General features: G+C 57.0%; 1 protein-coding gene across 1 annotated transcript; it reads right to left on the minus strand.

The window, feature by feature from the left end:
* Positions 1-2,219: 2,219 nt before the first annotated feature.
* Cldn3 (claudin 3) lies at positions 2,220-3,259 on the minus strand. Its single transcript, XM_090324414.1, has one exon. The coding sequence runs from the start codon at positions 3,042-3,044 to the stop codon at positions 2,388-2,390; it is 657 nt and encodes a 218-aa protein (XP_090180540.1). The 5' UTR covers positions 3,045-3,259; the 3' UTR covers positions 2,220-2,387.
* Positions 3,260-18,529: the final 15,270 nt, after the last annotated feature.

Raw genomic sequence — 18,529 nt, forward strand, 5'->3', positions numbered from 1 at the left:
GTAGCTGCTCCTGGAAACTGGGTTCTTTTTAATTTTTTTTCTAGACTGACGTCATCTTTCCTCTGGTTTCGGTTGCCATCTGATTATCCTCCTGCTTCCTGGTGTCCTTCCTGGACGGCCTGAGACTGGCCAAAGTGAATACATTCCTGGCAGAACCCCTTAGCGCTCCCCATCAATGCCGGAACCTGGCTCATGCTATTGTAGATGGAGATCTTTCCCGCTCCCTCGCTCTGATGGTCGACTCCTTCTCCTTCTCCTTCTCCTTCTTCTTGTTCCTCTTCTTTCTTCCCTGTGTGTATTGGGATTGGGTTTTAGCACACTGCCTCATGCTTGGCTTTTTTTTTTTTGCTCAAGGCTGGTGCTCTATCACTAGAGCCACAGCTTTGCTTTTGACTTTGGTGCTTAAGTGGAAATAAAGCGTCACCACAGACTTTGCAGCCGGGGTTAGCCTTGAAATGCGCTCCTCAGACCTCAGCTAGGATTGAGGAGCTGGGATTAGAGATGTTCTCCAGCAGCGTTTGCCGGTCTGTTTTTCTTCTATGCCTACCCTATAGGGAACTGAGCCCAGGGCCGAACGCTGGCTGGGTAAGAGGCTCTCTACCTCTTGAGCCACGCCCCCAAACCAATCTTGCTTCCTTTCCAGTCCCCCCTTCTGGATCCTCCTCTGCTCCTGATCACCCTGTCTTGTCCCCCCCCCCCCATCCCTGTGGGGACATTCTCTCCTGCTCATCCTCCCTCTTCCTCCCTCTCTCTAAGCCTAGGAACCACTTTCTTGTAGGGGCAGGGCACATAGCCAGCTCTGAGCACTGAGGCTTTCTCAGAATATTTAGTAACTCCTCCCCTCTGCCCTTCCCCTGTGGGTCCCAGGGAAGGAACAGGGGTCTCCCCGCCCAGGTGGTCAGACGGCTTTCCTTTCCAGAGAATGTTGGGTCCACACAAAAGGTCCATTGTCTTCCTCCTAGCTGAGGAGAGATTCTCTGGAGTTCCTGGGCACGTGGGGAAGGGCCAAGTGGGGAAGGGGCCACACGGAGCCCGCTCATCACCACAGAACGTCCACACCACAACGGGCTGTCCACACCACACGCCGTCCACACCACGGGCCGTCCACACTGCGGGCCGTGCACACCCCACGCCGTCCACACCACACACCCTCCACACCCCACGCCGTCCACACCACGGGCCGTCCACACCCCACGCTGTCCACACCGCGGGCCGTCCACACCACAAGCCGTCCACACCACACACCGTCCACACCCCACGCCGTCCACACCACGGGCCGTCCACACCCCACGCCGTCCACACCGCGGGCCGTCCACACCACAAGCCGTCCACACCACACGCCGTCCACATCACAGGCTGTCCACACCCCACGCCGTCCACACCGCGGGCCGTCCACACCACAAGCCGTCCACACCACACGCCGTCCACATCACAGGCTGTCCACACCCCACGCCGTCCACACCGCGGGCCGTCCACACTACACGCCGTCCACACCCCACGCCGTCCACACCATGGGCCGTCCACATCACGGGCCGTCCACACCATACGCCATTCACACCACACGCCGTCCACACCACGGGCCGTCCACACCATGGACCATCCACACCACGGGCCGTCTACACCACACGCCGTCCACACTACACGCCGTCCACATCACACGCCGTGCACACCTCGGACCATCCACACCCCACGGTGTCCACACCACATGCCGTCCACACCACACGCCGTCCACACCCCACGCCGTGCACACCCCACACCGTCCATACCGCGGACCGTCCACACCACACGGTGTCCACACCACACGCCGTCCACACTACGGGCCATCCACACCCCATGCCATCCACACCGTGGACCGTCCACACCACACGCTGTGCACACCACGGCCGTCCACACCACACGCCGTGTACACCCCATACCGTCCATACCGCGGACTGTCCACACCACACGGTGTCCACACCACACGCCGTGCACACCACGGCCGTCCACACCCCACGCCGTGCACACCCCACGCCGTCCACACCCCACGCCGTGCACACCACGGCCGTCCACGGCGGGCAGCGTCCCTCGGGGCTTTGTGGACGGGACTCCCCGAAGCCTGGCGAGGGCCCTGCGTCCCCCAGCGCGGCGGGCAGGTGGCTCGGCTGCGCCCCCGCCCCGCTTCCTCCCCAGCCCCGGGACCCGCGCGGGCAGCGGGACAAGGAGGCGCCGGGCAGCAGCGATTGCAAAATGAGACAGACTTTATTGGAAAGCACCAGGGCCCCGCGTCGGAGCAGACGGCGGCTTGGGGCTGGCAAGACGCGGCGGGCGGGCGGGCGGGCGGGCGCGGAGGGCTCGGCGCGGGGCGGCGCGGGGCGCGGGGCGGCGCGGGGCGCGCGGCCGGCCCGGACTCACACGTAGTCCTTGCGGTCGTAGGCGGGGCCCGCGGCCGGCCCGGCGGAGCGCGCCGCCGTCGAGTAGAGGACCTTGGCGGGCGCGTACTTGTCGCGCGGCGGGCAGGAGCAGCAGAGCAGCGCGCCGCCCAGCAGCTGCAGGGCGGCGGCCGCCCAGCCCACGTAGAGCCCCGCGCCCAGCTCGCGCTTCTGCGACTCGGGCACCAGCGGGTTGTAGAAGTCGCGGACGATGGTGTTGGCCGACCAGGACGTGGGCACCAGCGTGAGCAGCGCGGCCAGCAGGAAGAGCACGCCCGCCACGATGGTGATCTTGGCCTTGGCCGTCTCGTCCTCCACGCAGTTGGTGCACTGCGCGCCCACCAGGGCCACGAGCAGCCCGAAGGCGTCCAGCAGGATGGCCACCACCATGAGCGCGCGGGCCGCCTGCAGGTCCTGCGGCAGCGCCAGCAGCGAGTCGTACACCTTGCACTGCATCTGCCCCGTGCTCTGCACCACGCAGTTCATCCACAGCCCCTCCCAGGTGATCTGCGCCGTGATGATGCTGCTGCCGATGAAGGCCGACACGCGCCACATGGGCAGCGCGCAGCTCACGATGGCGCCCAGCCAGCCCAGCGCGGCCAGCGCCGTGCCCGCCAGCTCCAGGCCCATGGACATGGCGGCTGGGCGGGCGCGCTCGGGGTGCGCGGGGCGGACGGGCGGACGGACGGACGGACGGGCGGACGCGCGGACCGGAGTGGGAGCGCCCGGGCGCGTAGCGGCCCACCGCGCGCTCGCCCGGCTGCGCTCGCGGCTCCGTCCGCAGCGACACTGCCCGGGCCCGGCCGGGGCGGGCGGGTCGGGCTCAGCCGGGCGCCCCGCGCCCCACGGGGGCGGGGGCGGCGGGAGGGGCGGAGCCACGCCCTCCCGGGACGGGGACCGCGACGCGGACCCCGCCTCCCGGCCGCCGGGGGCCCGGGGAGGGCGGGGTCTGCATCCTCACCTCCTGGCTCCGGGGCCCCGAGACTCACAGACGGGTCCCCTGGGCCAAGCCGGGGAGAGGGGCGGGGGGCTTCGTGGACTAGGGGAGCAAAATCCCGAAGGAAGGGCCCGGCCTCCCGCTCCCGCCGCCTCACCTGCCCCGCCCGCGGGCGGCTGGGGGGGCGGGGCCGGGCCACCTGGACCGCGGGGTGGGCGGGGCCGACCACCTGCAAGGTCGATGGGCGGAGCCCGCGGGGGCGGGGCCGCCCGCTCAGGACAACGGGCCAATGGGCGAGGCCGAGCTGTGGGACCGTCCACTCCCGACAGCCGTTAGTGGGCGGAGCCACTGGGGGCGTGGCCTCAACCTTGGCCTAAGGGGACGGCTGAAGCCTGAGCCCCGAGAGGCACCTGCTGTGGACAATGGGGCCTCTGCGCCCGGCCGGCCTGGATCGGGCCTGGCCTCCCCTAGGCCACCTTAGAGGCGGTGAACTCGGGAGCCAGGACCGCAGAGGCCGCCCACAGTGGCCCCCGAGCCCGCGCCTGTGGCTCAGGTCTGCGGTGCTAGCTGCCCAGGGGGCTGAGATCCGAGGCTCCCAGCTGGGAGCCAGGCCAGGCAGGAAAGTACCCTGCAAAACCCAGAAGTGGAGCTGTGGCTCAGTCCTGAGCGGAAAAGCGGCTACAGAGAAGCCCTGGAAATTTAAAAAACAAACAAACAACAACAACAAAACAAACCCTCTGCAGCTCCCGTGTGGTTAGAGAACCAGGAGGCCGGGTTGAGCTGCCTTCGGCCACCCCTCCTTGACGCCCCTTGGCGTCTCAGAGCCCAGGCCCCCCTCCTTTTCTGTCTGAGTGAGTGCCCGGCCCTCCCTTGTGAGGGCCTGGAAAGAGATTTCATCCAGGCAAAAAAGGATTTTTTTTTTTTTAAGTGAGAAACTTCTACAAAGCTCTTGATCTGCTTTGGGCCCTCCTGCCCAGTCGTTGCCAGCCTTGGGGTTGGCCTGGTGATCCTGCTGGTTTTGTCCCTTCTGTCCTGCCCTGGTGCTCTCTTCACTGGGGACCCAGCGGTGCTGGGCTGCCTGGTTTGGCTCTTAGATGCCAAAGGTTGGGTATGCATCACTGTCACTGCTGTCCCCTCTACCGGCCCCCCTCCTCTCTGCAGGACATTCTAGTTGTCGTGTGGCTCCTCTCCCAGCAGATTTTGTTCCCCACAATGGCCATCCTGTCCCCTTCCTCTGTGGTACTGCAGATTACCAGCCTTCTTCCACGTTAGTCACACCCCATCTTTTGCTTATTGTTATTGTTCTTAGAAGTAGTAGTAGTTGCAGTGGGTATTGAACTCAGACCCTCAAACATGCTATGCAAGTAATCTCAGTCCTCCTTATTTTGCTTTTCAGGGAGGGTCTCAGACTATTGCCTGGCTAGCCTCAGACTGCTCAGATTCTTCCGCTTCTGCCTCCTGAGTAGCCAGGATTATAGGCGTTTACCTTCAGGATTGGAACTCAGGGCTTTGTGCTTGCCCAGCTTACTCAGAAGGTGCTCTGCCATTTGAGTCATACCTCCAGCCCAGCTTTTTGCTAGTTATTTTGGAGATAGTTGAGAACTTTTTTTTTTTTTGTCGATCGTGGGACTTGAGTTCTGGGCCTGGGTGCTGTCCCTGAGCTCTTCAGCTCAAGGCTAGCGCTGCTAGAATATTCCAGAATGGGCAAAAGTTATTTGCTTCTGCCAACCGAACACCAGGAACAATGCTGGGTGCTGGAGCTTTCATTGTCTTAGTGACACTTGTGCCACTGCCTGTGGAACGGAGTCTGCGGACCCTCTCAGTTCATGTTTGCCAAGAGAGCAGAAACCAAGGGATCCCTGAGAAAGCAGCAGAAACTGAAGAAGAGAAGCCACGGGGTTTCCGGGTGGCCTCACACCTCTCAAATCACATGCCGTTTGCAGACAATGCCTTCAGCACGAGAGCTCCAGCCCTGGCAGCAGGTGCGGGACATAAACAGGGCAGAGATGCATAGAAACCAGGGTCACCCTTCTTCCTAGGGCAAAGGGCTGGGGCTGGGACAGGACTGGGAGTGCCGGGCAGAGCCCTCAGTCCCGCAGGGTGGGGGCCGCTGTGGAGGAAGTTGGCGCAGTCAGGGTCTCTTGGTTGGAATACTGACCTTAATTACACTCTTCAGGACAAAGGGCGTGGCTTTGGACCAGATAACAGGTGTCCCCTTCCCCCCCTGCCTGGGCTTTGGTGAGAATGCCAACCAGCCAGGGTGGGGCACAGTCACTTAGCTTCTAACCTCATTTGCCTTCCATTTCTTTACCAGTTTATTTCTGTGCCCGTCATAGGGCTTAAACGTGGGCCCTGGGCACTGTCCCTTAGCTTTTATTCCTCAAGGTCAGTGCTGGACCACATGAGCGCCAGCTGCACTTCTGGGTGTTCTGGTGGTTCATGGAGACAGGAGGCTCATGGATCTCCTTCCTGGGCTGGCTTCAAACCACCATCCTCAGACCTCAGCCTCCCGAGTAGTTGCGATTACAGGTGTGGGCGCTGGCGCCTGGCTTCCTTCTATTTCAAGTCAAGAAACTGATGTCTCCGTGACTCACCTTCCAGGATTGCTCTAGGCAGAAAACAACCTGGGCAGGGAATGCAAATGTGAGGTGTGGGAAATGAGGTGGGGACACAGCGGTGGGCAGGTAGATGGAACCCTGACCATGCCTCCGTGCCCTTGGGCCAGGAGATTGCCCAGTTAGCCCACCTCAGGAGAAGGCCTCTGCCCAGTCCCGGGGAGGGAGTAGGGGGGGCTGGGCAGGAAGAGGTGCCTGGCTTTTGCGCCTGCTGGGCAAGGCTGCTCACAGAGGCAAACAGAACCCAACTTCTTGCCCAGGGGCCAAACTTCAAGGACTTGGCAAATAAGACTTTGGCTCCAGGCAGGGTGCCAGGCGCGTTCAGCCTGGTATCTCCTGTGGGTCTTAGAAACGGATCATCGAACCAAAGGAGAGGGGCTGGCTGAAGAAAAAACTGGGCGAGGGAACCCCAAACCAGGGCATAGACCACCTCTCACTCCACTTAGAGCAGCAAGTGTGTAAAAGGAGTGGTGAGGATGTGGGGAACCCGGTCCCCCTGGCTGGGGCGGAGAGGATTAAGGAAAGTGCTCCTGAGAAGCCCACTGAGAGACAGACCTGGAGGACAGGAAGTCAGTCTGCAGCAGAGGCTCCCGCTTTCCTGGGCTTGTTGTAGCTATTCACAGTGGCCAAGAAATGGAAGCAGCCAGCCGCCCGTCACCCCCGCTACCCAAGATCCAAGTTCAAGGCCAACGTGGGCAGTAAGAGTGGGAGGCTCTTATCTCCAGTGAGCCAGCCAAAGGCGTAGGGGAAGGTGTGGCTCAAGTGGTGGAGTGCTAGCCAGGGGTGAAAAAGCTGAGAGAGTGGAGTGGGAGGGCCTGAGTTCCCGCCCCAGTTCACACACACACACACACACACACACACACACACACACACACACACACACACACACGCATGCGCGAGGGAAGGTGCCCCCTGCCGCTGGTGCTGTGTGTGAGCTCTGCGTTGCTGAGTCCAGAGATTGGGCTGAGAGAGTCCCAGAAGCAAAAGGCCAACCAAGCAGGTGCAGAAGGAAAAGCGCCTGCAGCCAGGTCAGCCTGTGCCTGTGGCCCCCTCGTGAAGTAGCCTCGGGCCCAGTGTCCACTTCTCCCCGGGGCCCGCTCAGCTCCCTTCTCTGCTGCCCTGCAGCCCAGGCTCCCCTACTCCCTCCCAGCCAGCCTGCAGTCTCAGGGGAGGGAGAGGAGTGGGCAGGGTCCAAGGACTTCGGGGCTCCAGTGGGTTATGGTGGACAGGCCAGGTGGTGGCCGGGCATGAGGTGTGTGTATGGGGTAAGTGTGGTGACTCAGTCCTTGAGGAAGTGTTCCTGTTGAACTGGTACAGCCTCTGTGTGTGTGTGTGTGTGTGAATGAGGAGTTGATCTCATGCCTGCCATCCTAGCTCTCCTGAGGGGTAGAGAACTGAGTGCCACAGGAAAGCCATTATCTCCAATGGACCACCAAAGAGCAGGAAGTAGAGCTGTGGCTCAAGTGGTAGAATGAAAGTGCCTGGACAGCGCCCCGGCTCTGAGTTCAAGCTTCATGACTGACTAAAGAGCTAGAAAAGAATAAAGCAAAAACCAAAGAGACCTACAGTGAGGCTGAGTGCCCTTTCCCCGGGAAAGAAGAAGGGTGACAGCTCATAAAAGTGTGGCACAGTGCCAGGGGCAGGATATCCTGTTCTGTCCCCACTTCCCTCCCAGCCATAGCCCGGCCTTACCCCTGACAGCTTCCAGTTGGCTCTCCATGGGGAAACTGTCAATTCAGGGAAGCAATATCAATGGAATCTAGGGTTTATAACCTTTGGTGATGGCCTTGGCTCAGCTGATCCATGAATGGAGATCCCTTCACACTGTGTCAACAGAATTATAGCAGTTGTTACATTGTTACACTGGTCCAGCCACCCCCAGTGGAAGTCAGTGGTGCTCCTGGCGTGGGCATGCCCCTGATTGAGTGGTAGGATAGCCCGTCTTCAGACTGGGAGGCTTAGGAGGAAAGCCTCTCACCTGTCATCCTAGCTCCTCGGGGGGCTGAGATCTGAGGATGTAGGTTTGAAGCCAGCCCAGGCAGGAGCTTCCATGAGGCTCGCTTATCTTCAATTAATTAACAAAAAGCTGAAAGTGGAGCTGTGGCTCAAGTGGTAGAGCACTAGGCGGGAGCAAAGGAAAAGTTCAGGGACAATGTGTCTGACTCTGAGATCAAGCCCTGGACTGCCACAAAAGAGGAGGAAGAGGAGAAGGGAGGGAAGGGGGAAGAGGAGGAGGGAGGGGGAAGAAGAGGGAGGGAGGGAGAGGGGAGGAAGAGGGCTAGGGGAGGAGGGGGAAGGAGATGGAGGCTGAGTTGGGGGCAAGCTGTGCAGGGTCTAGTGCATCCAGGGCTCAAGGAGCTGGGGAGGGGAGTGCCCTCAGGACTCTGAGTTTATTTAAGCCACAGGACCTTATCATATCTTCCTCCAAACAGTACAAAGTTAAACAAAGTGGCTGTAGTCTAAGGAGACAGAAGTTGATTTAAGATAGCGTTCTATCAGAGGTGACTCAGGCACGGGTGACCCCGGCCTTGTGTCCAAAACCAGCTGTGGGGTGTCCTGAGCCCTGAGCCACAGCGGTCTCAGTGCTGAGGGGCCCGGCTGCCCGGGCGGGGGGGAGGGAGCCACGTCCCCCAGCGAAGCCAGCGTCCACTCATGCGCCCGCTCCATGCCCACATGGGCACGGGCGAAAGCAAAAGCCCTGGGCTGCGGTGCAGCCCAGCAGTCCAGCGCCTGTCCAGCCGCACGAGACCGGGTTCACCCCCATTTCTGCAGAGAGGGAGAAAGAAATCCAAGCCAGGCACGGTGGTGGCTCACGCCTGCCATCCCAGCTACTCAGGAGGCTGAGCGCTGAGGACTGCGGGCCAGAGCCAGCGCACACAGAAACCTTCGTGGGGCTCCCAAGTTCTCCAACGAGCCCTCAAAGAGCTGGGAGTGGAGGCGTTGCTCAAGAGGCAGAGCACCAGCCTTCAGTGGAAAGCCTCAGAAACGGCTTCCAGGCCTAAGTTCAAGCCCCAAGACTGGCACACAGGCAACACGCAGGAGTGGAACCCCACGGGCCTGTTACGGAGGCTAAGGTGGATGTGAGCATCTTGGGGATGGAGGCCTGAACTCAGGTCCTGAGCTGCTTTACTCAGCTGGAGAGGCCAGGCCCCCATGTCGGGCCCCCCAGACATCCCTTCCCGGGGCTGGCTTCAAGTGTGATGGGAAGATCTCAGCCTCTGCTGGGCTGAGGCTGGGCTGGGGAGGGTCACTGGACAGAGACGCCCAGTACCAGCTGGCAGCTGACTTCCTCTCGGCACCTGGGGGTGACTTCCAGCGGCTCAGCAGTGGTAAAGATGATGGGGGGAGCCCCTTTGGACTGACCTGAAGCGTTCCAAAAAATACACACGCGCGCGCACACACACACACACACATGCACACACACGCACACACACAAGTATTTTTTTTTGGCCTAGTGGTAGAGTGCTTGCCTTGCATGCACAAAGACCTGGGTTCAATTCCTCAGTACCACATACATAGAAAAAAGCCAGAAGTGGTGCTGAGGCTCAAGTGGTAGAGCTCTAGCCTTGAGAAAGTCCAAGGACAGTGCTCAGGCCCCGAGTTCCAGTCCAGGACTGGCGCTCTCTCTCTCTCTCTCTCTCTCTCTCTCTCTCTCTCCTCTCTCTCTCTCTCTCTCTCTCTCTCTCTCTATATATATATATATATATATATATATATATATATATATATATATATGTTTTAATTTTTTTATTGTATTTAATAAAAGGGTTACATATTTGCCAGATAGAAGGTGCATGAATTCACATACATTGATACCCTTTCACATGTCTTGGTCCCATTACCCTCCCCCCCACCCCCTCTTGGTTTCCCCCCCCATGTTTTTATTTTTGAGATAGAATCTTTCTATGTAGTCCACGCTAGTCTGAACATTGGGATTCTCTTACTCATTCTGCTGAGGGTTGGGATTTCAAGGATGTGTCACCACACCTGTCTCAGATTTTTGTTGTTACTGACGATTTGTCACTCTGGTGTCAAGTGGAATTTAACTCTTTTATCTTGCATTGTTCGGGTTATTAGTGATGGTAATCAGACCTCCACAGAGTTTTCCTGCCTTTCTTTTTCTTTCCTTCTCTGTCTCTCTGTCTCTGCCTCTTTATGTCTCTCTGTCTCTGTCTGTCTGTCTGTCTGTCTTTCTCTCAGTGGGTCGGAACTTAAGGCCTCTCTATTGCAAAGCAGGTGCTGTACATTTGAACCACTCTTGCAGTTCTTTCTGTGTTGGTTTTTTTTAAGGCAAGGCCTCACTTCAGGGCTGGACCAGACTGGACTTCGATCCTCCTGTTTGTTCTGTTTGCACCTGGGGTGACAGGTTTGCACCACTGCGCGTAGCCATTGCTTAAGATGGAGTCTTGTGAACGTTTTATGTCTGGGCTGGCCTCAGAGCTGCAATCCCTGACCTCCTCCTCCCTCCATAGCTAGGGTTACAGGCTGGAGTGGCCGCACCCAGCCCTGTGTGTTTCCTACTGACTTGTTTAACCTTTTGTGAGTAATTTATAGAATTCCTGTAAATGGTCTGAGTGTTAATCACATTTGTTTATACGTTTACAACGATTTTCTCCAATGTTCTGGCTTAGCTTTAACCATTTTTAGGTTGTCTTCTACGTCAAGACACAGAAGTTTTACATTTGTTAAGATTCATGGAACTGTCACTCCAATGATACGGCATCCTCTCTCTGTCTCGCTGTGTCTCTGTCTCACTCTGTCTCTCTGTCTCTCTCTTTTCTCAGATCCTGGTCATTGTCCCTGAGGTTTTTTTTTTTTTTTTTTTCCCTTCCTTAAATGCTACTGCTCTACCACGTGAGCCACAGCTCTACTTCTGTTTTATATTTTTTACTGGTTATTGGAATTAAGCATCCTTCTCTTGGACTTTTCTGCCTGGGCTGGCCTTGAACCATGCCCGGCCAATTCCAGCTTCCTCAATAGCTAGGATTACAAGCATGAACCATGGGCACCCAGCTTGGTAGTGTCTTTCACTAGTTTTAGATACAGAGGAGGAAAAAGAGACACAGGCACTAGTTGACCAAGCTAAGTGAAGGATTAAACCTGGGCCTTTCTGGACATTTATTTATTTATCTAATTTAGTTTTGTGGTGCCCAGGCCTGGCACTCGTAGGGAAGTATTCTTCCACGAAGCAAAATCCCCAGCCTCTACTTTTCCTTTTCTTGAGGGTTTAGTTTAAAACAAAATGGCGACAAGTGTTTATGTTGGTGGGGTACCACAGAAGGTTGCATGCACGTGTATGTTGGGGAGGCCAAGATTTGTGTGTTCTTTGCAGTGTGGGGGGGCAGGAGGCAGCAGATCTGGGAATCTGGGGTCACCTGAGGGAGTTGGGGTTCCTCTTAGAGCGTCTAGCAAGCCTGGGCCTCAGGGTGGGCCTGGCCTGGCTCTGGTTCGGACCTCTCCCACGTGGCTTGAGGCTCCTGAGGGCCAGGCAAGCAGCAGAACCGGTTGGGGAGGCTTCAGTGCCCCACACCTGTCTGTTTCCGGTCAGCGGATGAGTTCCCGGGCGGGTGGGCGTGGTGTGTATTTCTAGTCCTCCATGTCCTGGCAATCTGCCCCCTGTGGGAAGTGGGATTCCAGTGTGCCAGGCCCTGATGGGGCTGCGAGTTGATGATCCTCAGGCCCTGGGCTGTCACCAGGCTGGGAGGGGTGCTCTGCCCCCCCCCCCCCCGAAACTTCTTCCTCCTGGCCAGGTTTCACTGGGAGCCATAAACCAGGCCCGCCCAGGCCTGGATTCTTCCTGTTCTCCACCTGGCCAGGGGAACCCAGCCTGGAGCCTCACCCCGAGTCCATGGGCCTTGTTTCTGGGCTTTCCCTGATCTCAGCCTTCAGAGCCCCCCCCACCGCACCCCCCTTCCCTCTGCCTGGACCTCACCTCAGTCCCCATCTAGCCTTGCTTCCTTTTCCTTTATTATGATTATTATGCTTATATGTGTAAGTATGTGTGTGCACGTGTGCCAGTCCCGGAGCTCGAACTCAGGGCTTAGGCACTGTCCCTGAGCTTTTTTTTTTTTTTTTTGCTCAAGGCTTGTGCCTTACCAGTTGAACCACAGCTCTGTTTCTAGCTTTTGGGTGGTTCGTTGGATGAGTGAACTGGCTGGCTTTGAACATGACCCTCAGAGCCCATCTGAGTCACTGGGATTACAGGCCTGAGCCCTAGCACGTAGCTTCCCTTTAGTCTCTGGGCCTCCCTCTCCTTCTGGATGCCCATCTTCATTCCCTCAACTCCCTCCTTCCCAGAGCGCCCTGTAAGCCTCTTTCTCCCCTGGGGGTGGAAGGGCTTGGGGTGTCAGCAGGGGGGACCCAGAGCTGCCTCCCCTCCTCACTCACATGCCCGCTCCCCTCCTGCCCTGGATAAGCACCAGTCTGGAGGCCTCTTCTGCTGCTCCCAGGCTCTGAATCTACTGGTCTAAACGAGGGAGGGGGTGTGGTGTGCATCCGCCCTGCCTCTCTCCACAAGAGGGTGCCCAAGTGAGAAGGGCACCTGTTCCACCCTGGCCCTGGCCCTGGCCCTGGCCCCTCCCAGGATGCCCCTGACACACCCTCCCCAGAGACACCCAAGTCTGCACTGCCTCGCTGCACATCCACAACTACTGGTGACCCCTGCCCACCAGGCGGCCTGGCACCCAGCACTGAATGGATTTTCCTTTCCACGCCTACCACGGAGGCAGCCAGTGTAGGGGTCGCCTTGGCTCCCCAGTGCAACTCTGCCTCCACACCCTTCCACCTTCAAAATCTCTTTTGGCCCCACCCTGGTGGCTCGCCCTTGTCATCCTCGCAACTCAGGAGCCTGAGGTCTGGGATCCCGGGTTGAAGCCAGCCTGGGCAGGAAAGTCCATAAGACTCTTATCTCCCATTTACCATCAAAAAGCCAGGAGTGGAGCTGTGTGTCTTAAGTGGTACAATGCTAGCTATCCTTGAACAGAAAAGCTCAGGGACAGCTCCCAGACCCCGAGTTCCAGCCCCAAGACCAGCACACACACACACACACACACACACACACACACACACACACACACACACACACACACACACACACAGAGTCAACCATGGTGGAACAGAGCTGCTGCAATTCCCACAGGCGAGCAGCAGAGGGCAACGCCGGCCAGCGCCAGTGCTGGCTCTGGCTGGCCCAGCGGTGCGGGGAGACACCCCAGCCCGCCCAGCCTGACTCCCCAACTCCTCCTGGATGTGGAGCAGCCCTCCGAGGGTGGGGGTGTGGCCTAGGTAGGCGCCATCTGGCTGAGGTTTCTTTGTTGGTTTCAGTGGACATAAACACCCAGAATTTTCCCCTCCCTCTTCACCCCACAGTCGCTCTGCACCTGCCTGGCTCCCCGACAAGTCCGACTGGCTCCTGCTAGCCAGAATTCCCACCGCCAGCCTAAGGCCCTGCCCTGTGGGCTTTCCAATTTCTCTCTGGGTGGAGCCAGTGAAATGAACTTGTAAATAAACTTGAACATGCCTGGAGTTTGTTAGGGCTGCCACCCTTTGGCTTTGTTGACCAGCACATCAGGGTTCAGGTCCTAAGCTTCAGGGGTTTTGAACATGACCTTGTTTACATCATGATTATGCTCCAAGCCATATCCCCAAAACTAACAAGGTTTGGTGTGTGTGTGTGTGTGTGTGTGTGTGTGTGTGAGAGAGAGAGAGAGAGAGAGAGGGGGGGGGGGAGAGTTGCCAGGCTCAGTGGTAGACTATTTGCCTATGTGCTCAAGACCCTGAGTTTAACAATAAAGCAGTTTATGAACACAATGTATCTTCTTCTTCTTTTTTTTTTTTTTTGTCTGTCCTGGGGCTTGAACTCAAGGCCTGGGCAATGTCCCCAAGCTTCTTTTGCTTAAGGCTAGAGCTCTACCACTTGGGCCACAGCCCTATTTTTGGTGTTCTGGTGGTTTATTGAAGATAAGAGTCTCAGGGCCTCCCCTGTCTGGACGGGGTTCAAGGCAGATTCTCACATCTTGGCCTCTGGAGTAGCTAGGATTACAGCTGTGAGCCGCCGCCTGGCTCATGACAGTTCAACATTTTGAAGCATTTAAAAGAATGACCCTGCCCACAGAGTTACGTAGCTGTGCTGTCCCCAGGGGTGGCTTCCCAGATTCCAGGCAGAATGAAGAAAGGAAAGCAAGCAGGCAAGAAAGCTGAGGCGGAGGTGCCAGGCACCTGCCACCATTTACAGAAATGCAACAAAGGCTTTTCCTTGGCCAGAGAAAACAGGAAACCAATAGTTAACTAAAAAAGAAAAAATACATATATAATGAGTGAATGAGGGAGTGGCCAACACCACTTGATAGTTTTTAATTGAGGTCCTGGGCCCCAGCCAGGGCCACACTCCCTAATGAGGTGTGATTCTTCCAGGGAACCCCAAACCCTGAAGGAGCATACTCCTTAGCCTGGAGGTCTTATGCTAACCAGGGACCAGTCAGGGTTCGGGCCCAGGGGAGGCGGAGGGTATCCCACACCAGCAACATAAACAAAGCTGAGTGCATTGCTGAGACAGCCAAGAAAAAAGTTGATTCAGAGACAGAGGAAGACGCAAGGAGAGACAGAGACAGACAGAGAAGGACACAGAGAGAAGCAGCTGGGCACTGCTGGCTAGTACCTGGAACCCTAGCTACTCAGGAAACTCAGGTCTGAGGATTGCCAAACACTGAAGTCTGTAAAATTCCTATCTCCAATGTGCCACCAAAAAACCAGAAGTGGAGATGTGGCTGACATGGTAGAGCGCTGGCCTTGAGCTGAAGAGCTCAGGGACAGCGCCCAGGCCCAGAGTTCAAGCCCCATGATTTAAAAAGAAAAAAAAAATAGAGACAGAGACAGACACAGAGAGACAGAGGCACAGAGAGAAAGAAAAATAGGGCTGGGAATGTGGCCTAGAGGAAGAATGCATGAAGCTGATTCTCACTCCTCAGTACCACATACACAGAAAACATCTGGCAATGGCGCTGTGGCTCAGGTAGTAAAGTACTAGAGTACGAGCCTGAGTTCAAGCCTCAGGATTGGGGGGAAAAAAAGAAAAGAAAAGAAAGAAAGGAAGGAAGAAAAACAAGCCAGGAAGCTGGGGAGGGTCTGGTGAGCCCCCGGCCTCACCACTCGGGTGCCCTCCTTTTCTGGCTGGGGGAGTGCCAGGGCCCCCTGTAGCGTGCTGGGAAAGAGATTTAATCAAGGCTAAACAAAAAAGTCAAAAACTTCTACAAAGTCCTGTTCCTGGCATTAAAAAAAAAAAAAGGCCAGAGGTATGGCTCAAGGAGTAGAGCACCCACCTTTCTAAACATAAAGACCAGCAGTGCTTGAGATCCAGCCACAGTGCCTGCACAAAGAGCACCGAACAAAGAAACCTCACCACCCGCCAGGCTGCTGCGGACGCCCCGCCTCTGGGCCCAGGGCATTGAGCTGGGGCACGCAGGCCAGGCGTGCCCTCCTTTGGGCTGGGGCCGCTGGGTAGCTCACACACCTGGTGGCAGATCTTGGCCTCTGGCCCTCCTGGGCGGCAGGAGGGGTTGTGCAGCAGCAGGGAGACCCTGTGCGCGTGGGGAGACGATTCCCCCAGCCTCACTGGGCCCCAGAGGGGCTGGGGGCTCCGGCCAGGAAGAGGGGAGGCACTGAGTCATCTGCCCAGGCCACCCGCTGCCCTGATCCCGGCACTCCCTGTCCCTGTCACCGCTGATTCACCTGCCACCTGCCCCATGCCCAGTCTGCCTCCCGGTTTCTCCTTCTGTTTTCTCCCGGTTTCATGCGTCACAGCAAAACTTCCCCACAAGCGTGTCACAGACAGCTTCCCTGGGAGCTGCGCTGTCTCCTTCCACATCCTCCACCCTCTTCCCCAACCCCCCCAGAAGCCCCATGTGAACTCGGGCCGCTCCCCCTCCAACACCACATAGACAGGCCTGGGAGGGCAGAGAGGAGGGAGGAGAATGCTGCACGTGTCACTCACTACCTGTGTGTGGTGGGGTGGTCTCCCTGAGGCTCTTCTGCTTCTTAGGGGTGGCCTCTTCCCCGGTCACAAAGAAGCCATTGTTTCAGCCATTGAGTCCTGAGAAAGCTACCTGGAAGCACTTTCTAGAGAAAAGGGAGACAAAGCCCCACCCACTGGAGGCAAAGCTTACCCACCACTGGATCCTTGGCTTGGGGTTGGGGGCAGCTTTCGGCACCTGGGCTGGTCCTGGATCTGGGGTACACCTCTTAGTGGACCTGCTCTGGCAGCCCCCCTCCCCCCCCAAAGCATCCATTAACTCCCCATGGCAGCTGCAGGGCTGCCATTATCCCATCAGCTCTGTTCCCATACCCCTTGCTAAAGAGCCAATTTGCTTTCTAGCTCCAGGCCCTTTAAGACCACATTTCTCAGATGGTCATCTTTCTGGAGTAACCTCTCTTCTTAAATTAAAAAAGGCAATGTGTGTATGTTTGTGTGTGTGTTGATTTGTGTGTGTGTGGATACTGGGGCTTGAACTCAGGGCCTGGGCGCTGTCCCTGAGCTTCTTGATTCAAGACTGGCACCCTACCACTTGAACCACAGCTCGATGTCCGGCCTTTTGGTAGTTCGTTGGAGATCTGAGTCTCATGGACTTGCCTGAGCCTGGGCTGGCTTTGAACTGCCATCCTTAGAGCTCAGCCTCCTGCGTAGCTAGGATGATAAGAGTGAATCATTGGTGAGAAGCAGGAACGATTTATCCTCTGGCCTGGGCAGACAGTGCTGAGCCCATCTTCTGGGTACAGACCTGATTTCAGGTACAGAGTGCACAAACAGCCTTGGGCAAAATGTGGCCTGGCTGACCTCGATCTGAGTTCTGGAGAAGTGTCTCTGCCCTTGCTATTGCTCAGTCCAGGGTGTGGCCCCCTCTGTGTATGCAGGGCCCTCATCTTGAGGTCCTCGGTCCTGTGAGTCTCAGCTGACCTTTTCCTTGCGAGTCATAAAGACACTGTCTGCCAGTTCTGTCTTTCCTGGAACCCAAAGCCAAGGTGACTGCAGAGAAGAGAGGGACAGGCTGTGAGGGCAGGGGGCCAGGAAGCAGCACACTTATGGGATTTCAGAGGTGGTGTGTGTGTGTGTGTGTGTGTGTGTGTGTGTGCGTGTGCGTGTGTGTGTGCGTGTGTGTGTGTGCCACTTCTGGCTTTTTAGTGGTTCAGTGGGAATAAATATCTCATAGTCTTTCGTGCCAGTCTGACTTTGAACCTTGACCCTCAGATCTCATCCTCTTGAGTAGCTGGAATTACAGGTATGAGCCACCAGACAAGCTCAGAGGCTGTAAAAAGTTATTTAAGGTGTCCCATCTCTTTAACTTTCCCCGGACCTGTTTCCTTCTCTCTCTTGGAACCATCCTCTAACTTTCTTCCAGAGAATTGTTCTTTTTTGGTGGGTCGTGGGGCTTGAACTCGGGGAGACCAAGGTTGGACCTTTTTTTTTTTTTTTTTTTGTGGGTCATGGACTTGGCCTCGGTGCTGTCCCTGAGCTCTTCAGCTCAAGGCTACCACCCTACCCTTGAGCCAAGCCCCACTTCCCGTTTTCTAGAGGTTAACTGGAGATAAGAGTCTCAGGTCCTTTTGTGTCCAGGCTGGCTTTGAACCTTGATCCTCAGAACTCAGCCTCCTGAGCAGCTGGCATTACAGGGTAAGCCAGCCTGCCCGGCCACTCCTGTCTTTTTTCTGTGTTTGTGGTACTGAGGAATCAAACCAGGGGCTTTGTGCATGTTAGGCAAGCACTCTACCTCTAGGCCACACTCCCAGCTCCCAGAGCATTCTTCTGCCTGGACCCTGCCCAAACAGCAGCCTAGTAGCCTGGCTTTTCTTTTCTCTTCCCTGGAGACCCCCAGATATACCCCCATCCTCGCCTATGGGGAGCCTGGCCTGGGGGCAGTGCCCACTCAAGTTGAACCAGGCCAGGCAACTGCTGCCTGTCATTAGCTGGCAGAGGCCCAGGGGGTGAGCAGACCCCGCAGGCGACCTGCCAGGACCGAGGTGTGGACTCCCTGCTCCCCTGCAGCTGCACCTCCACGTTGAACTCCCGGCTTCCTCAACCCTGTCTGTGTGTGTGGGAGACAGCCAGAAGGCTGGCTGGGTGACCCCAGGATCTCCGAGGCTGATCTGGCCAGCTTCCGGTTCTTTTTCTTCATGGAACAGAATTGCTGTGGTCCATTCTTCCCCAGCCGCAGGGATTCCCCAGGGGAGCTGGCTCACAGTCATCCCCACTGCGGCTTCTGAAAGTCCCTAGGCCCCCGGGGCCCAGAACAGTCCACAGACCGTGGGAAAGTGACCAGGCAGCCCTTCTATTTCCACAGAGGGAGGAAGAAGCACTTTGAAGTTTGACCTCCATCTCTCATTCCATGGATCATTTATTTTAACGTTTTAGTGACATCATATTGTCTCTAGTTCAAAAAAGAAAAAAAAAAAAAAAGCTGTGTGCTGGTGGCTCACACCCGTGTCCCAGCTGCTCAGGAGGCTGAGATCTGACCGTCCAAGGATGGTGGTTTGAGGCCAGCCCAGGCCAAAAAGTCCAAAAGATTCCATCTCCAAAATAA

The sequence above is a fragment of the Megascapheus bottae genome, chromosome 34 (assembly GCF_031878675.1).
Source record: "Megascapheus bottae isolate mThoBot1 chromosome 34, mThoBot2.hap1, whole genome shotgun sequence".
Taxonomy (NCBI): Eukaryota; Metazoa; Chordata; class Mammalia; order Rodentia; family Geomyidae; genus Megascapheus; species Megascapheus bottae.